General features: G+C 37.7%; 1 protein-coding gene and 1 long non-coding RNA gene across 4 annotated transcripts; one reads left to right on the top strand and one right to left on the bottom strand.

Moving 5' to 3' along the window:
• Positions 1-1,637: 1,637 nt before the first annotated feature.
• Positions 1,638-14,925, bottom strand: LOC133541433 (SUMO-conjugating enzyme UBC9-like). Of its 3 annotated transcripts, none has more exons than XM_061884859.1 (7): positions 14,770-14,925; positions 14,238-14,324; positions 14,085-14,168; positions 9,106-9,178; positions 3,748-3,857; positions 3,538-3,617; positions 1,638-2,113 (listed from the first exon to the last, which is right to left on the bottom strand). In XM_061884859.1, exons 2-7 carry the CDS (start codon positions 14,301-14,303, stop codon positions 2,050-2,052), a joined length of 477 nt encoding a protein of 158 aa, XP_061740843.1. In that variant the 5' UTR covers positions 14,304-14,324; positions 14,770-14,925; the 3' UTR covers positions 1,638-2,049. The 3 variants fall into 3 exon arrangements, with proteins under 3 accessions (XP_061740843.1, XP_061740842.1, XP_061740841.1); XM_061884858.1 differs by having other exon boundaries at positions 14,716-14,917; XM_061884857.1 differs by having other exon boundaries at positions 14,523-14,914.
• LOC133541434 (uncharacterized) lies at positions 10,803-14,827 on the top strand. Its single transcript, XR_009803876.1, has 2 exons — positions 10,803-11,069; positions 13,295-14,827. It is a non-coding gene; the product is annotated as an uncharacterized LOC133541434 (long non-coding RNA).
• Positions 14,926-15,836: the final 911 nt, after the last annotated feature.

Below are 15,836 nucleotides of genomic sequence, written 5' to 3'. Positions count from 1 at the left end.
CCATTTTTTTGTGTGCTTTTTGAAGTATGCTTTGGTTTGTTGTCCTGCTGGAAGACCCATGACCTCTGACGGAGACCCAGCTTTCTGACACTGGGCCCAGCATTACGCCCCAAAATTATTTGGTAGTGCTCAGATTTCATGATGCCATGCACACATTGAAGGCATCTGGTACCAGAAGCGGCAAAACAACCCCAAGACATCAGTGAACCTCCACCATGTTTGATTGTAGGGATGTTGAAGGCCTCATTTTGTTTTCTGTAAACAGTGTGATGTGTTTTACCAAAAAGCTACACTTTAGTCTCATCTGTCCACAGGATGTTCTCTCAGAAGGATTTTGCCTTCTTTTGTCTTTTTTATGTCTCAGTGTCAGCAGCGGGGTCCTCTACCATAACGTCCCTTTACATTTAGATGACGACGGATAGTGCGAGCTGACACTGTTGTACCCTGTGTCTGCAGGTCAGCCTGAATTTGTTCGGAAGTGGATCGAGGTTCTTTATCCACAGTTCTAGATCTCTGGATGTGGACTTGTAGCCTTGAGATTGTCCATGCTTTTGCACAATCTTGGTTCTAATATCTTCTGAGAGTTCTTTGCTCTTCTTACTTTTCTCCATGCTCAGTGTGGTATTCACAACTTTTGTCCATTTTAACTGGCTGCGAGTATGATTTCTATACTGCCAGCACCCGTTACTTGCTATAGGTGTGTTTAATTATAAATTAAAGGAGCATCACATGCTCAGAATAAAACTATTTTCTTACAATTTTGAAAAGGTGCCAATAATTTTGTCCAGTCCACTTTTTGGAGTTCTGTGTAAAAATAATATCAGATTTGGCTTTTTGGAGGGTTTTGTTTGCGTTGTTCAAATGCAAACAAAATAAATACACGTGTAAATACCAAAAGATTTGTAATTTCAACAATTTTTTGGGAGAAAATTAACCTTACTTATCTCATCGTATGGAATATAACTTACTTCACCAATTATTTATTTTTATTGTGATACTTATGGAGTATATAGTAAATACATTGAGTGAACAAAAGTCTTAGCAACAGTTATGGAAAAGAAAAGGGGTAGGATTTAATAAGCTCTGCTTCTTCCTACTCCTTTTCAAACATGTTGAAAAGAGAAACTGGAAATTGTGATGTATTATGTGTATGCTTGCATGTTCAAAATAAACTCAAACTCAACTCAACTCAACTCTACATTATCTGACAAAATTGCATTGGTGCCAATATTTTTGGCCTCGGCTGTGCCAAACGTTTGGAAAAACCTTCTCATTCACAACAGAACTGATGGTACCAACCCCATTGTTAGAGCAACAAATTCCACTAATCTACCCTGATAAGGGACACCTGTGAAGTGAAAACCATTTCAGGTGACTACCTCTTGAAGCTCATTGAGAGAATGCCAAGAGTGTGCAAAGCAGTAATCAGAGCAAAGGCTGGCTATTTTGAAGAATCTAGAATATAAAACATGTTTTCAGTTATTTCACCTTTCACACCACATGTGTTCATTCATAGTTTTGATTCCTTCAATAACAATCTACAATGTAAATAGTCATGAAATTCTATACATATATATGTATATATATATATATATATATATATATATCCCCACTGAGATAATTACCACAAGTAATCATTGGCTTTTGTTCTTTTATTCAACGTTCACAATATTGTGTCTTCATTATAATATCACACACAAATGTCAACAGGCTAAAACAATATAAAACATAACTTCCACAATTGTATTTATTTATAATATGTACATGCGCTCGTTTATCAAGAGGCCTAATCTCTCCTTTTGCTTGTTTCCAAATGTGCCTTGAGAGAGTTACATAGAAATTTCCCTTGCTTCCTTGTTACCTAGCAACTGTTGATCTTAAAACCAATATACAAGTGCTGGGATTATCTTTTACATGCCACCAATGAAATAATACAGAAAAGTGGATTCTGGTTGGAGTGCTCGTTCAAATTCTCCTGTTTGTCACCTATTTGTCCCGAGCTCTGTTTGGTCAGGCTGTCCATGGTGGGGGGGAGGCCGGTGGTCTGATCTATGCAGGTGCAAACTTCTTGGCCTGGGCTCTGACCCGCTTCTCATAGTCCATCCTGTTCTGACTGGAACAAAAACACAATAGTACTTTTTATAAAATTGTTTAGGGTACCTTTAAATATTTGATCATATAATCCTGAACCCCTTAACAGCATATTTAGGCGTCATGCTGCTAAAAACAACAGACGTTTAGTCATGAAAATATTGAGAAGCTGCAGATGCTTTGTATGCCGTGCTTCTATTTGTTCTGTCTTTTGACTCAACAAACTGGACGGTCAAGCATTAACTTTGGTACACAGACATACACACCATCTAAAAGTTAGTGTTTTAATAACAGATTAAAATAGAACACTATTGCCCTCAAACATGAGATATAGAGATATTATAAAATGTTTTATTGTTAACTTAACAATACCACATTTTTGTAAAGCTTATATGTGTAGAATTTGCTAGCATTGTTGTAAATCAGATCATGCATTAAATTTGTAGTATTGAATGCTACGTACATTTTGTTGTACAAAAAATGTCTTGTGCACAGTAACTAAAAAGCAAAAACTACTATTGGCTTCCATTTACCTAAAAGCCTTCATATATCCAGATACTTATGTGACTTTGTAAAACGGTAACAAAAAATTAACTTTTTTAATGAAAACATAAAAAATAATATTGATCTAATAATTTTAGTATTGTGTATATACTGATACTATAATAGGTATCAATAGGATCGGCATCTGGATCGATCACCCCTGCGTTGCATGTTTTTGTATTGTCTGTGGTAATCTTAATTTTTAACTTACTATGTGTATAGTACAGGCCAGAAGTTTGGACACCTTCTCATTCATTGAGTTTTCTTTATTTTCATGACTATTTACATTGTAGATTGTGACTGAAGGCATCAAAACTATGAATGAACACGTGGAGTTATGTACTTAACAAAAAAAAGGTGAAATAACTGAAAACATTCTAGTTTCTTCAAAATAGCCACCCTTTGCTCTGATTACTGCTTTGCACTATTGGAATTATCTCGATGGCTTCAAGAGGTTGTCACCTGAAATGGTTTTCACTACACAGGTGCGCTTGAAGCTCATTGAGAGAATGCCATGAGTGTACAAAGCAGTAATCAGAGCAAAGGGGGGCTATTTTGAAGAAACTAGAATATAAAACATGTTTTCAGTTATTTCACTTTTTTTGGTTAAGTACATAACTCCACATGTGTTCATTCATAATTTTGATGGCTTCAGTGACAATCTACAATGTAAATAGTCATGACAATAAAGAAAACACATTGAATGAGAAGGTGTGTCCAAACTTTTGGCCTGTACTGTATTTCTCAGATGTATGGCAATGTATATGTTTGGGTCCATAGCAAGGTTCTGAACTGAAAAAGCTGGTGAAACCTTTCTCTGAGGGAAATAAGTGTAAGGATTTACTGTGAAAATCCAAATTAAAATCCATCAGGGAGTCATCACTAAAAGGTAATCAATCATACCAGTAGATTGTGTAAGCCTCTGCTTGTGCTGGGTCTTGAATGTTGGGCTCGTTCAGCAGCTCCTGGATTCCCAACAGGATCTAAAAGGTGATTAAAGTTAGCAATGTTATTACTGGGGGCACTTGATATAATATGCTGTGTAACTACGCTGAACATGCAGGAAGACCACACGGCAAAACGCGATCCTGTATGTACTCTAAATTAACAAACCTGTTTGATGGTGATGGCAGGCCTCCAATCTTTGTCCTCCTCCAGGATGGACAGACACACGGTGCCAGATGGGTAGACATTTGGATGGAATATTGGCGGCTCAAACTTGCCTGATGGGTGGGGGAACAAAATGTCCAAAATAGTTTCCTCAAATAGAATCAAACTTACTGTATATCACGAAAGTGAGTACGCCGCCTATATACTTAGGGCTTTGAATCAAATGCAACTGGACTGTTCAGATTGTCTTAGAAGACGTACAGTGTCTCATCCCAGCAGGCTTCATCCATTCATGCGTACCGTAGTCTAAAATTATTTTTACATGCGCAAAATCTACCGTATTTTTCGGACTATAAATCGCGGTTTTTTTTGTAGTTTGGCGGGGGGTGAGACTTGGCGAAACTATAAAAAAAAAAATTTTAATTGTTTTTTTTTGGGTCTCACCCCCAGCTAGATTGTGGAGAAGACTGCGACTTATAGTCCGAAAAATACGGTATTAAATCCAGTCCAAACCTTGGTTGAATTCCAAATCCACTGTTTACATGGACACTATATCAATTGATCCAATCATGATGTGTGTATATACACAAGCGTTTAATCAGACTAAACCATCCGGTTGTCCTTTTTTTGAAAAAATGAGAAACTCATTTGTAATATGTTGTAAAGAAACGCTGCACCTCCTCAGCACATTTGCTCCTTGGTCACCACACATTTAATTTTCCTCAATTATTTTCATAGACTTGTTTTTACAACTCTGTTTTAACCTTTCAACTATCAAAGTCAAAAAGTTATATTACTGATTTGAACAAGGTTGCGTCAGTGCCACACTAATTCTGCCCTAAACATGTGCAGTGAAGGTGATTTTACTCCGACGAATGAATTAAATTTCTTTCCGAATGGACCATATCAAGTAAGACTCTTCTATATGAAGTGTTTTATATGCAGCGTTTTTCATCTGATTTGGCCTTTACTCTAATTGTTTTCATGGCTTGAGAGGGTGTACTAGATCCAACATACTTAACAGTGGGTACAAAAGTATTCACACCCCATTAAATGTTTAACTCTTTGTTTCATTGCAGCAATTTGCTAAAATCAAAATAGTTAATTTTATTTCTCATTAATGTAAACTCAACACACAAAACAGAAATGTAGAACTTTTTGCAAATGTATCAAATATTAAAAAAAAACATAAAAAGTATTAGAGGGGAACTGCCTTTTTTTTTTTTTTTTTTAATTATGCCTATCGTTGACAATGACAAGAGACAAGACAAAAGGGTTTAGTTTTTCTTTCACTTTCTAACATAAAAATTGTCTCGTTCTACGTGGCTAGCAAAGCAGCTGATGGGAGCAATAATTTCCACTCCAAAATCACCTTTGAAAATGCATTCAAAAACCGTCAACAATACTTCATTTACCGTATTTCCTTGAATTGCCGCAGGGCATATAGTATGCGCCTGCCTTGAATTACTGCCGGGTCAAACTCGCTTCGCAAAAAAATTAGCGCATGCTTAGTACTACCTCTTGGTCAAACTCGTGACGTCACGAGTAACACTTCCCCTGTCATCATTTTCAAAATGGAGGAAGATGATTTCAATACCGGTAATTTGAAATCGCATAAAGGGAAGATTAAGAGCTATTCAGTAGGATTTAAGGTCCAAGCTTACATCACACTCAAATTTTTACTGCATGCCTTTGGTAAGTGCCGGAAAAAGAGGTTTTAAAATAATTAGCGCATGCTTACTTTTATCGCATGCCTTTGGTAAGCGCAGGAGTGGGAAGAGGTTTTAAATTAATTAGCGCCCCAGCGGCAATTCAAGCAAATACGGTACATTCGGTAACCTGTATAATAGTATAGTAATATCTGCACATTCTTTTGTAAATGCAAACACTCTGCACCTTATTGCTCTTTTATCCTGCACTACAACGAGCTAATGCAACGGAATTTTGTTCTTATCTGTACTGTAAAGTTCAAATTTGAATGACAATAAAAGGAAGTCTAAGTCTAACTCTAATAACCAAGCTGGAGTGACATTGTTATTGTAAGAGCGAACACTGAAGAACTCTTTTTTTTAGCCTTCTAACACATCGTTGTGCTGCGATATAGGGAAGCGTTAGTTTTCATCCAGGATGGCTTTAAAGGGGTCTGAATACTTTCCGTTCCCACTGAATCCCCTAAGATAGAAGTTGGGCCAGAGGTCTATCCATCATATAGAACTGACATGTTGGATCTAGCACCATTCTCTGAGACATGAGCTGTCCTATCTAAAAGGCGTTGCTCACTGACTGAGCGACTCCGTGCGGAATGTCCGCAGTCATCCAAGCTTCCATAGTCGCGTGCGCTTTGGCGTTGTAGTTTCCTGTAAAACGTCCATGAAACCGCACAATCCCTGCGTGTTAACATTTTTGGGTCATGGCGCCGTACACTGACTAAGAAGTTGAGCTGCTTTCCCGGCTTATTTTGCAAAGTAGTAATTTTTAGAGATGGTATGTACGGCCATTAAATGGTACAAAAGACGAGAAAGGGGAATATTACTAATAAATGTATTTGTTGTGGTGGCTAAATAATGTAATGCAGGAGCAAGAGTTTTTTCTGGCGAAAGTGCGTGGAGGAGTCCACACGGTAAAGCCGCAAAAATAATCAACATCAAATCAACATTAAGGTTTTAATTAGTGCTATAAATAACCGCCATCACTGCCATTTGAGTGACAGACATGTTCGCCAATCAGAAGTTTATTCATGTCTCACATCAAACGGAGAAAGAGGTCTCACTCTATGCCTCGCTCTCAACAGAGCCACGTATAGAGAGAGTATGGCCAACTTGGTTTCAAAGTTGGCCTCAGACCAATCATTTAGGAGATCCTTTGGCCATACTCTCTCTGATTGGTCAAAAGCCTGTCACGTTACTACAGGCCGTTCTTTTGAGGCCAACTTTAAAACCGAATTGCCTATAGCCTCTTTATACACGGATCTGTCTCTTAGCACCTGAGCATGTTTATTTACAGTAGAAGTAACTGAATGCAGTGAGCCCTCTTTTCAGTCATCCACAATCTTTGTCTCGGTGGGCAGAGAGTGAGAGTGCCAGCTTTACACACAGGAAGCATGAACAGAAAGCCTCACGACTTGCCGCAACGTAACAAATATTAAGAGGAAAAATATGATTACAAAGCCAAATGTCCCGCATCGTTATTATTATAGCTTCAAACGGAATGGGGAATCAACAAATAAAAATAAAAGGTCCAGGCTACATTTTCCAACTGGGAAAAAAATGCACTTTAGGATATAGAATATTTATTTTAGTAAAATTTTTGCTTCCAGAAATTATTTTTTTGTTTTTTCGTTTAAGATAACTAAGCTATTTACCTTCCAACTATAGTGCAATGCTACACAATTCTACAGTAATGACAAATAAAAGTGGATATTCTTTCAAATGGTTACTTGCAGCATTTAGACTGTTTACTTTTTATCGGTTATTTCTTCAGTTTAAGAGCATGACGTACACAAAAGCTCTGAGTTTGTCCGCGTAAAGCTAAATATTTTTGTAAGTAAATTATTGCAATTGTTCTAATGCAGGGGTCACCAACGCGGTGCCCGCGGGCACCAGGTAGCCTGTAAGGACCAGATGAGTAGCTCCCTGGCCTGTTCTAAAAATAGCTCAAATAGCAAGACTTACCAGTGAGCTGCCTCTATTTTTTTTTTATTGTATTTATTTACTAACAAGCTAGTCCCGCTTTGCTCGACATTTTTAATTCTAAGAGAGACAAAACTCAAATAGAATTAGAAAATCCAAGAAAATATTTAAAGACTTGGTCTTCACTTGTTTAAAATTTTTTTTTTTTTTTTACTGTGCTTCTTATAACTTTCAGAAAGACAATTTTAGAGAAAAAAATACAACCTTAAAAATTATTTTAGGATTTTTAAACACATCTTTTTACTTTTTAAATTCCTTCCTCTTCTTTCCTGACAATTTAAATCAATGTTCAAGTATTTTTTTTTTTTGTAAAGAATAATAAATACATTTTGATTTAATTTTTCATTTTAGCTTCTGTTTTTTCAACAAAGAATATTTGTGAAATATTTCTTCAGACTTATTACTATTAAAATTCTAAACAATTATTCTGGCAAATCTAGAAAATCTGTAGAATCAAATTTAAATCTTATTTCAAAATCTTTTGAATTTCTTTTAAAAATTTTGTTCTGGAAAATCTAGAAGAAATAATGATTTGTCTTTGTTAGAAATATAGGTTGGTCCAATTTGTAATATATTCTAACAAAGTGCAGTTTGGATTTTAACCTATTTAAAATATGTCATCAAAATTCTAAAATTAATCTTAATCAGGAAAAATTACTAATGATGTTCCAAAAATTATTATTTTTTTTTTTTCCATAACAATCGAATGAGCTAGTTTTTCTCTTCATTTTTTTCGGTTGAAGTTTGAATTTTAAAGAGTCGAAATTGAAGATAAACTATGTTTCAAAATTTTATTTTCATTTTTTTTGTGTTTTCTCGTCTTTTAAACTGTTCAATTAAGTGTTTTTTCATCATTTATTCTCTACAAAAAACCTTACGTAAAAGGAAAAAAAAATGTACGACGGAATGACAGACAGAAATACCCATTTTTTATATATATATATATATATATATATATATATATATATATATATATATATATATATATATTAAAGGTAAATTGACCAAATTGTCTATTTCTGGCAATTTATTTAAGTTTGTATCAAACTGGTTGGTAGCCCTTCGCATTAATCAGTACCCAAGAAGTAGCTTTTGGTTTCAAAAGGGTTGGTGACCCCTGTTTTAATGTGTGGCACCTTGACTCAAGAACGTTGACAATCTGAAAGTATCATGTCTTCCTTCACTTGTTATTTTCGCTGTGTTATGCATGCATATTTATAAAATATAGAAACTGCAAAATTGAATCACAATTTTGGAAATAAAAATTGCAATTAGGTTTTTTCAAAAAACAATCTTGCAGCCCTACCGCACGGTCTTCAATAGTGAGCTTGGACTAAGTTTCGCCCAAGTATGTTTAGGCCTTAAACTGAATCAACCTGAATACATACAACACATTGTATATTTCATTTTTATTTAAATATATTTTCACAAGAGACAAATGAAGCTTGGATAGTCAGTGCAAAGCTTGTACAGGCATAGCGATTTACGGAAAATGACTCAAACAGCCATTATAGTCCAAATTGTACAGTGATGTATCCATTTCTATTGTATTGTCCTCTGATGATAGTGGTTTAAAGGAGCGCATTCACTTTTGTGAGATACTGTAATATAAATTAAGATGTTTGTGACATTGTGCTGCAGTCTGTCATGGGGCAGCTTTGAGTGTACTCACATTTAGGCGGCGAGGAGGGGTAGTCATCTTTGAAGAGCATTCTGAGTTTATACAGTCCTCCCTCCCACAAGGTCTGACAAAAAAGAAAAGTAATATTCTTCAGTAAAAAAAAACACTGACAAAACACATTGACATTAAATGACATCTGCTGGGGGAAACCAGTTGTTATGCAAATGATTAAACTGTACAAAAATGATTCTACTGTACTTCTATGCAAATACACAGGCCTTGCAGCGTTCTGCTCAAATGCTTTGAAAGACACGCCACCAAGTTTCATGATCATTAGATACTTATGGGTGAGGTGTCTGCAAATATTCTTAATGTCAGAACAATGTTTCAATTAATCTTACTCAAATTTTACACTTGTGCTTACCAGCTGTTTATCAGCTGAATATGCTAAAGCTACAGCATGTGTTTTGCAGAACACTTTGAACAGTGGCAAATAAAGGCAAACACGCAGCAAGATTTAAATGCTCCAAACACAGGAATGATTCAAAACCAAAAATCATAAACTGGGAAATCCTACAAATCAACAATGCTGTAAAATGTTGCAAACGCTATAAACACAACAAAAACCTGCATGAGAGATATGATGCAAGTTCCCGGAACATAAGAGGTTTGCCATGGAGCACTTTGTCTCATTTTGTGCTGCACCACTGCTGCACCACTGCTGCCCACTGCTCCCCTCACCTCCCAGGGGGTGAACAAGGGGATGGGTCAAATGCAGAGGACAAATTTCGCCACACCTAGTGTGTGTGTGTGGGACAATCATTGGTACTTTAACTTTAACCTTAATTATTATTATTACCTACGAAAAACTGTTGTTTGTAAATATTAACAAAAATATTGCAACCATGTGTTGAACACAGACATCAAAGAATGATGTCAGCCTTTTAAAAATTACGCTCATGTCTTCAAAGATGGTTTAAAGACTGGTGTCCTCAAATTTATTTTTTGTTGCATTTGTTTCATACTTTTGTTTTTATGACCAACATTGTATATTTGCAGCATTTTTTTCCGTGGTATATGGTTTGTGGTGTGTTATTGACTTTTGGACCATTTCTGTGCTTGAAGCGCTTGCCCAGTCAGCCACCGTAGCATTGTGCTGTATGAGAAAATTCAAATCAATTAAGATCTGCCATGTAGTGTATTTGTCAGATAAATAATAGCACTGACTGCACAACCAAATGTTCACCCTTGTATATAGCAGCTCAGGAGTAAAGAATTCACACCATGGGTGTCCTATTTTTTTGCACTTTGCCTCACAATGACTACGTTTTTATACTGCAGGCCAAAGTTAACCAAACCTGATTGTTTCTAAATCTGACTTTTAGTTTACAAGTGATCTTTATCGCACTCCAGTAGAAACGTGTACAGGCCCCAAATGTGGCCCTAACATCACTTGCATGCCCAGTTCAATAAAGTGACAACAAAGAAAGTTGACTGGATTTTGTAAGAGTTTGAGGAGGCAGCCGCTACAACAATAGAAAACATGGATGCCACAGATCAGCGTGTTAGTGTATTTGTGCCATGGCTGTTGTGTAGACGAAGTGGACCGATGACTGAAAACAACTGCAGGAGGAGGAAGAGAATAGCAAAAAGGAAAGTGATCGTGCTGTGCACACAAATGACGTAGCGCAACCAAAGATGACGTAAACGTCGCAAACAGGTCGTATTGCCGTTCAAGCCCAGTTTACACTGCATAGCAAATCAGATTTTTTTTGCCCTCAAGTGACACAGATGGCATATTTTTTTCCCAGTCTACATGCTCCAAAGTGTTTAATTTTTGTTTTTTTCCTCAGATTTGGGCCACATCAACTGGTAGTCAGAATCCGATTGGAATCTGATCTTTTGAATGGTGACCTGATTGCGACTTTTTCACCATCTTTGGGCGAGCTACGTCATTTGTGTGCGCAGGAAAAGGATTTGCAACAAGTGGACTTGCAACACAACATCCAGTTTTGGTGAGTCTTTTTTGGCAACGCAATTTTCAGTGCATCACTAGTCAATAGTGCGCAAATAATAGGCTATATATACATACAGTACAGGTCAAACGGTTGGACACACCTTCTCATTCAATGCATTTTCTTTATTTTCATGACTATTTATCTTGTAGATTGTCACTGAAGGCATCTAAACTGAACACGTGGAGTTATGTACTTAATAACAAACAAAAGTGAAATAACCGAAAGCATGTTTTATATTCTTGTTTCTTCAAAATAGACACCTTTTGCTCCGATTACTGCTTTGCACACACTTGGCATTCTCTCGATGAGCTTCAAGAGGTCGTCACCTTTCATTTTAGTGCGATTAAATGAATTCCTTTTCTGGTCGACCTATAACGTCACCCTACCTATTTGGTAATCCTTACAACTTGTTTTATATGATGTCCACTGTAATATTGGCACAATTTACAAATATTACGTCTTTAATAGCTATGCTGATTGTAATAGCAGACAGCATCAAGAAATAAACTTAGATTGCGCTAAAAACATGACCCCACCACCAAGAATGTATTTGTGCTGATGCAGGTCGGATGCAATGAAAGACCAGCAGAAGAGTTTTTACGGAGGAATTTTCAGACGAAAATCATTGAAACAAAACTTTTGAATGTCTTAAAGTTCATCCAAAAGGCTCTGTGGTTTGATGGAAGGAGTTTTAAAACGGAAGAAAAAGGCAACTCGTGCCCCGACTGATATCCATCCAGATGATTGTTGCTATTGTTCTGCACTATCTTCGCAGTAGAGTGAAAAGTTAGTACCGGTAAGTTGACTTGCACGAATGCAGCGTGAAGAGGTTTGTGGACGCTTTATTCAATATACCTGCTTCATTCTATTTCATCTCATTCGTACTTCATTCGGGAGTACAAATTAAGCCTGCGTTAGCCATTTCCTTAGCTACCCTCTTAAACAAATCTTTTTCTTTTTTCTACCATCGATGCAATTCAAAATGTTTTGTTCTTTTAATTTGTGAGGCAAATCCTCTTCATTACAATTGTTGCTATGTTTTTATCGAATAGTATCTGCTTCTGGGTTGTATTCTGCGCGTTGAGCCTGGCGCATTCGGGTACAAAGGGTCATCTCCAAACGCACACATGCCCTTGAGAGATCTGGTTTCCAATCGCATAATCCAAGTGCGTTCATTGCATTTTTCAAAAATCCAACACGATCAGATTAGGGTGTTTCCATGGGCTGCAATAAGCTTATTTAGACCCGAGCTATTTGAGAAGTCGGACAGGTACTGAGTTTCAACATAGTCTTGGACCAAAGTCACATTTGAAAAGATCAGATTCTGCTCAGTGGCCTTGTGTTTAGAGTGTCCACCCTGAGATCGAATCAGCATCAAGGGTTGGAATTTGGTGTTAAATCACCAAAACTATACCCGGGCGCGGCCACCGCTGCTGCTCACTGCTCCCCTCACCTCCCAGGGTGTGGAATAAGGGGATGGGTAAAATGCAGAGGTTAATTTCACCACATCTTGTGTGTGTGTGTGACTATCATTGGTACTTTTAACTTTATTCCAAACCAAATCAGATGCGAAAATATCAGATTTGAAGCACTTTGGAGCGTTTGGATTGGCAAAAAATACCCAATCCGTTGTCACTTGTGAGCAAAACACTTAAGATTTGGTGTCCAGTGTAAACATGAATTATGATCATGATTAATGACCCCTACTCAGTGGCCTAGTGGTTAGAGTGTCCGCCCTGAGATCGGTAGGTTGTGAGTTCAAACCCCGGCCGAGTCATACCAAAGACTATAACAATGGGACCCGTTACATCAATGATGAAATATTAACATTGCAACACATGCCAATACGGCCAATTTAGTTTACTAAATTATAATTTTAAATTCCCTGCGGAGTTTCCTGTTGAAAACGTTGCGGAATGATGACGCGTGTTTGTGACGTTATTGGTTGGAGGGGACATATTAGCCAGCACCACTTGCGGCTAAAAGTCATCTCTGTTCATCGTGCAATTACACAGTATTTTGGACATATGTGTTGCTGATTCTTTTGCAATTTGTTCAATTAATAATGGAGAAGTCAAAGTAGAAAGATGGAGGTGGGAAGCTTTAGCCTTTAGCCACACAAACACACGGTGTTTCCTTGTTTAAAATTCCCGGACGTGAAGATTTACTATGGAACAGAGTGGTCAAGCGAACATGGTTCCCAACCACTTTTTAACCAGCAGGTTTCGGTGAGAAAATTGTGGTAAAAAGTCGCCTCTTACCGGAGATCAGCGGAGCTTGCGCCGTCCATGCAGCTGCTGTGACTTCCCTCAGACACTGGCGTCAACACACCCGTGGACACACCCCTCCGACTATCAGGTACTATTTTAACTCACTAAAACACTAGCAACACAATAGAAAGATAAGGGATTTCCCAGAATTATCCTAGTAAATGTGTCTAAAAACATCTGAATCGCTCCCAATGCAATCGCCTTTTTTTTTTTTTTCTCTAGTCCTTCACTGTCAATATCCCCATCCACAAATCTTTCATCCTCGCTCAAATTAATGGGGAAATTGTTGCTTTCTCGGTCCGAATAGCTCTTGATGCTGGAGGCTCACATTATAAACAATGTGAGGATGTGAGGAGCCCTCACACCGGTGACGTCATCGTCTGCTACTTCCGGTAAAGGCAAGGCTTTTTTATTAGCGACCAAAAGTTGCGAACTTTATCGTCGATGTTCTCTACTAAATCCTTTCAGCAAAAATATGGCAATATCGCGAAATAATCAAGTATGACACATAGAATGGACCTGCTATCCCCGTTTAAATAAGAACATCTCATTTCAGTTGGCCTTTAAGGGTTAGAATTGGGGGTTAAATCGCCAAAAATTATTCCAGGGGGCGGCACCGCTGCTCACCACTGCTCCCCTCACCGCCCAGAGGGTGATCAAGGGTGATGGGTCAAATGCAGACAATAATTTCGGCACATCTAGTATGTGTGTGACAATCATTGGTACTTTAACTTTAACTTACTCCTTTCTTTCCCGGAATGGCACACTCCCAGTTCATCAGATTCATGGTCCCATCAGGATTCTTGGTAGGCACCGCCACAAAACCCTGTGAGAGAGAGAAATATTTCAATCTCAACTTGTGTTCATTTATGATGGTAGCAAAGCCTTTACTTACAAATGGATGGTCTTTCCTCCATGCTTTGCGCTCTTGGGACAGTCTGCTTAGAGCAATGCCAGACATTACTGCTCATTTACCCCTTCGCTGGAAATAACACGAAATGAAAAATGAAATCTACACCAAAGAATGTTGCTTTCACAAAAGACAACACGTCAGCAAATGACGAGTCGTCGCACGCGTTAAGAGCCATATGACAGTGTTCATTTAACGGTTGTAAAGGGACAAGCGGTAGAAATGGATGGAATTACTTGACTCTGCATCCATTCACAAACTCCTCCTTACCAATTCAAATGTAAAACGACGTATTTTTTCAAGCCAAGCTCACTGGTTATTGTAGGGGTAAATGTGAAAATGTTGGATGTGTTGTTACAATTGAGCCGTGCTAGCGGCGACCGAAGAAAACACCCTTCGTCGTTGGAAGAAAAACACAAATAATGGACCAGTAGGGACGTAAATGACACCGATTAAACCTCACTTTGCTTAACATTCCTCTGGTCGTCTAAAAGGAACTTGCTGGTGTTACAGTTACCAGAGTTGTCGTATATGGAGCAAAATAACCCGCCTCGAGTTCTCGTTGTAGTGGCTAGCATTTGGCGAAAAAAGAGGACCCCAATTTGTTTATTTCGGGAGGACCTTCAGGCAGTTTGATGGACAACCCAGGGACGTGCTGTACGTCATCGTCCAAGGCTGGCGGCCATCTTTGTTGTGACGCTGAACTGACAAAGTCCTTAAAATGAGTCCCTAACAGTGATGGGATTGGCAGTTATTTTTGACTGTACTGAATCACTAGAATCAGTTACTTAAATGGATTTGTTCAAAAGATTCGTTCACCGAATCACTTCTGCAGCAGCAGTTCTGTGTGCAGGTTGGCAAATCATGGTGTCAGTCAGTAACAGCTTCCCCAGCGGCAGATCTTTTTTTTTAATGTTTTTTTTTTAAATGTGTATTTATAAATTTCAACAATTACACACAGTAAGTCAAACAACAATATAAAACAACCCAGCGGCAGATCTCGGTGTGTGTCAGTACGTTCGCGAACGTGATTCACTCCGCGACACAGTCAGTTCTTGTAGGTTCGTGAATCACTCAGCTACAGTTCTGTGGGCCAGAGAGCGACAGACGTGAATCGTTCTCTGCAAAAACAAATATTAAATTAAGAAACCCTTAACAAATGCCAACATAAAAACTAAATGTTCTGTAGCAAAGAAAATGTAAACTTAAATATGCAAACAAAATGAAAATAAATACCTTCAAAATAAAACAAATAAATTAAGAGCCAGAAATGCCATCATAAAAACTAAATGTTCTGTAGCCTACAGTTAAAAATATAACAAAGAAAATATCAACTTAAATGTGCAAACAAAAAGAAAATAAATAGGCTACCTATCAGCTGGAGGCGTGTCTTAATGAAATTAAACAATGGATGTCCGCTAACTTTTTGCAACTCAACGCCAAAAAAACGGAAATGCTGATTATCGGTCCTGCTAGACACCGAACTCTATTTAATAATACAACTCTAACATTTGACAACCAAACAATTAAACAAGGCGACACGGTAAAGAATCTGGGTGTTATCTTCGACCCAACTCTCTCCTT

Source organism: Nerophis ophidion, linkage group LG23 (assembly GCF_033978795.1).
Source record: "Nerophis ophidion isolate RoL-2023_Sa linkage group LG23, RoL_Noph_v1.0, whole genome shotgun sequence".
In the NCBI taxonomy this organism is placed as follows: domain Eukaryota; kingdom Metazoa; phylum Chordata; class Actinopteri; order Syngnathiformes; family Syngnathidae; genus Nerophis; species Nerophis ophidion.
The sequence above is the reverse complement of the archived record's forward strand: the minus strand, read 5'-3'. Positions and strand labels throughout refer to the sequence as shown.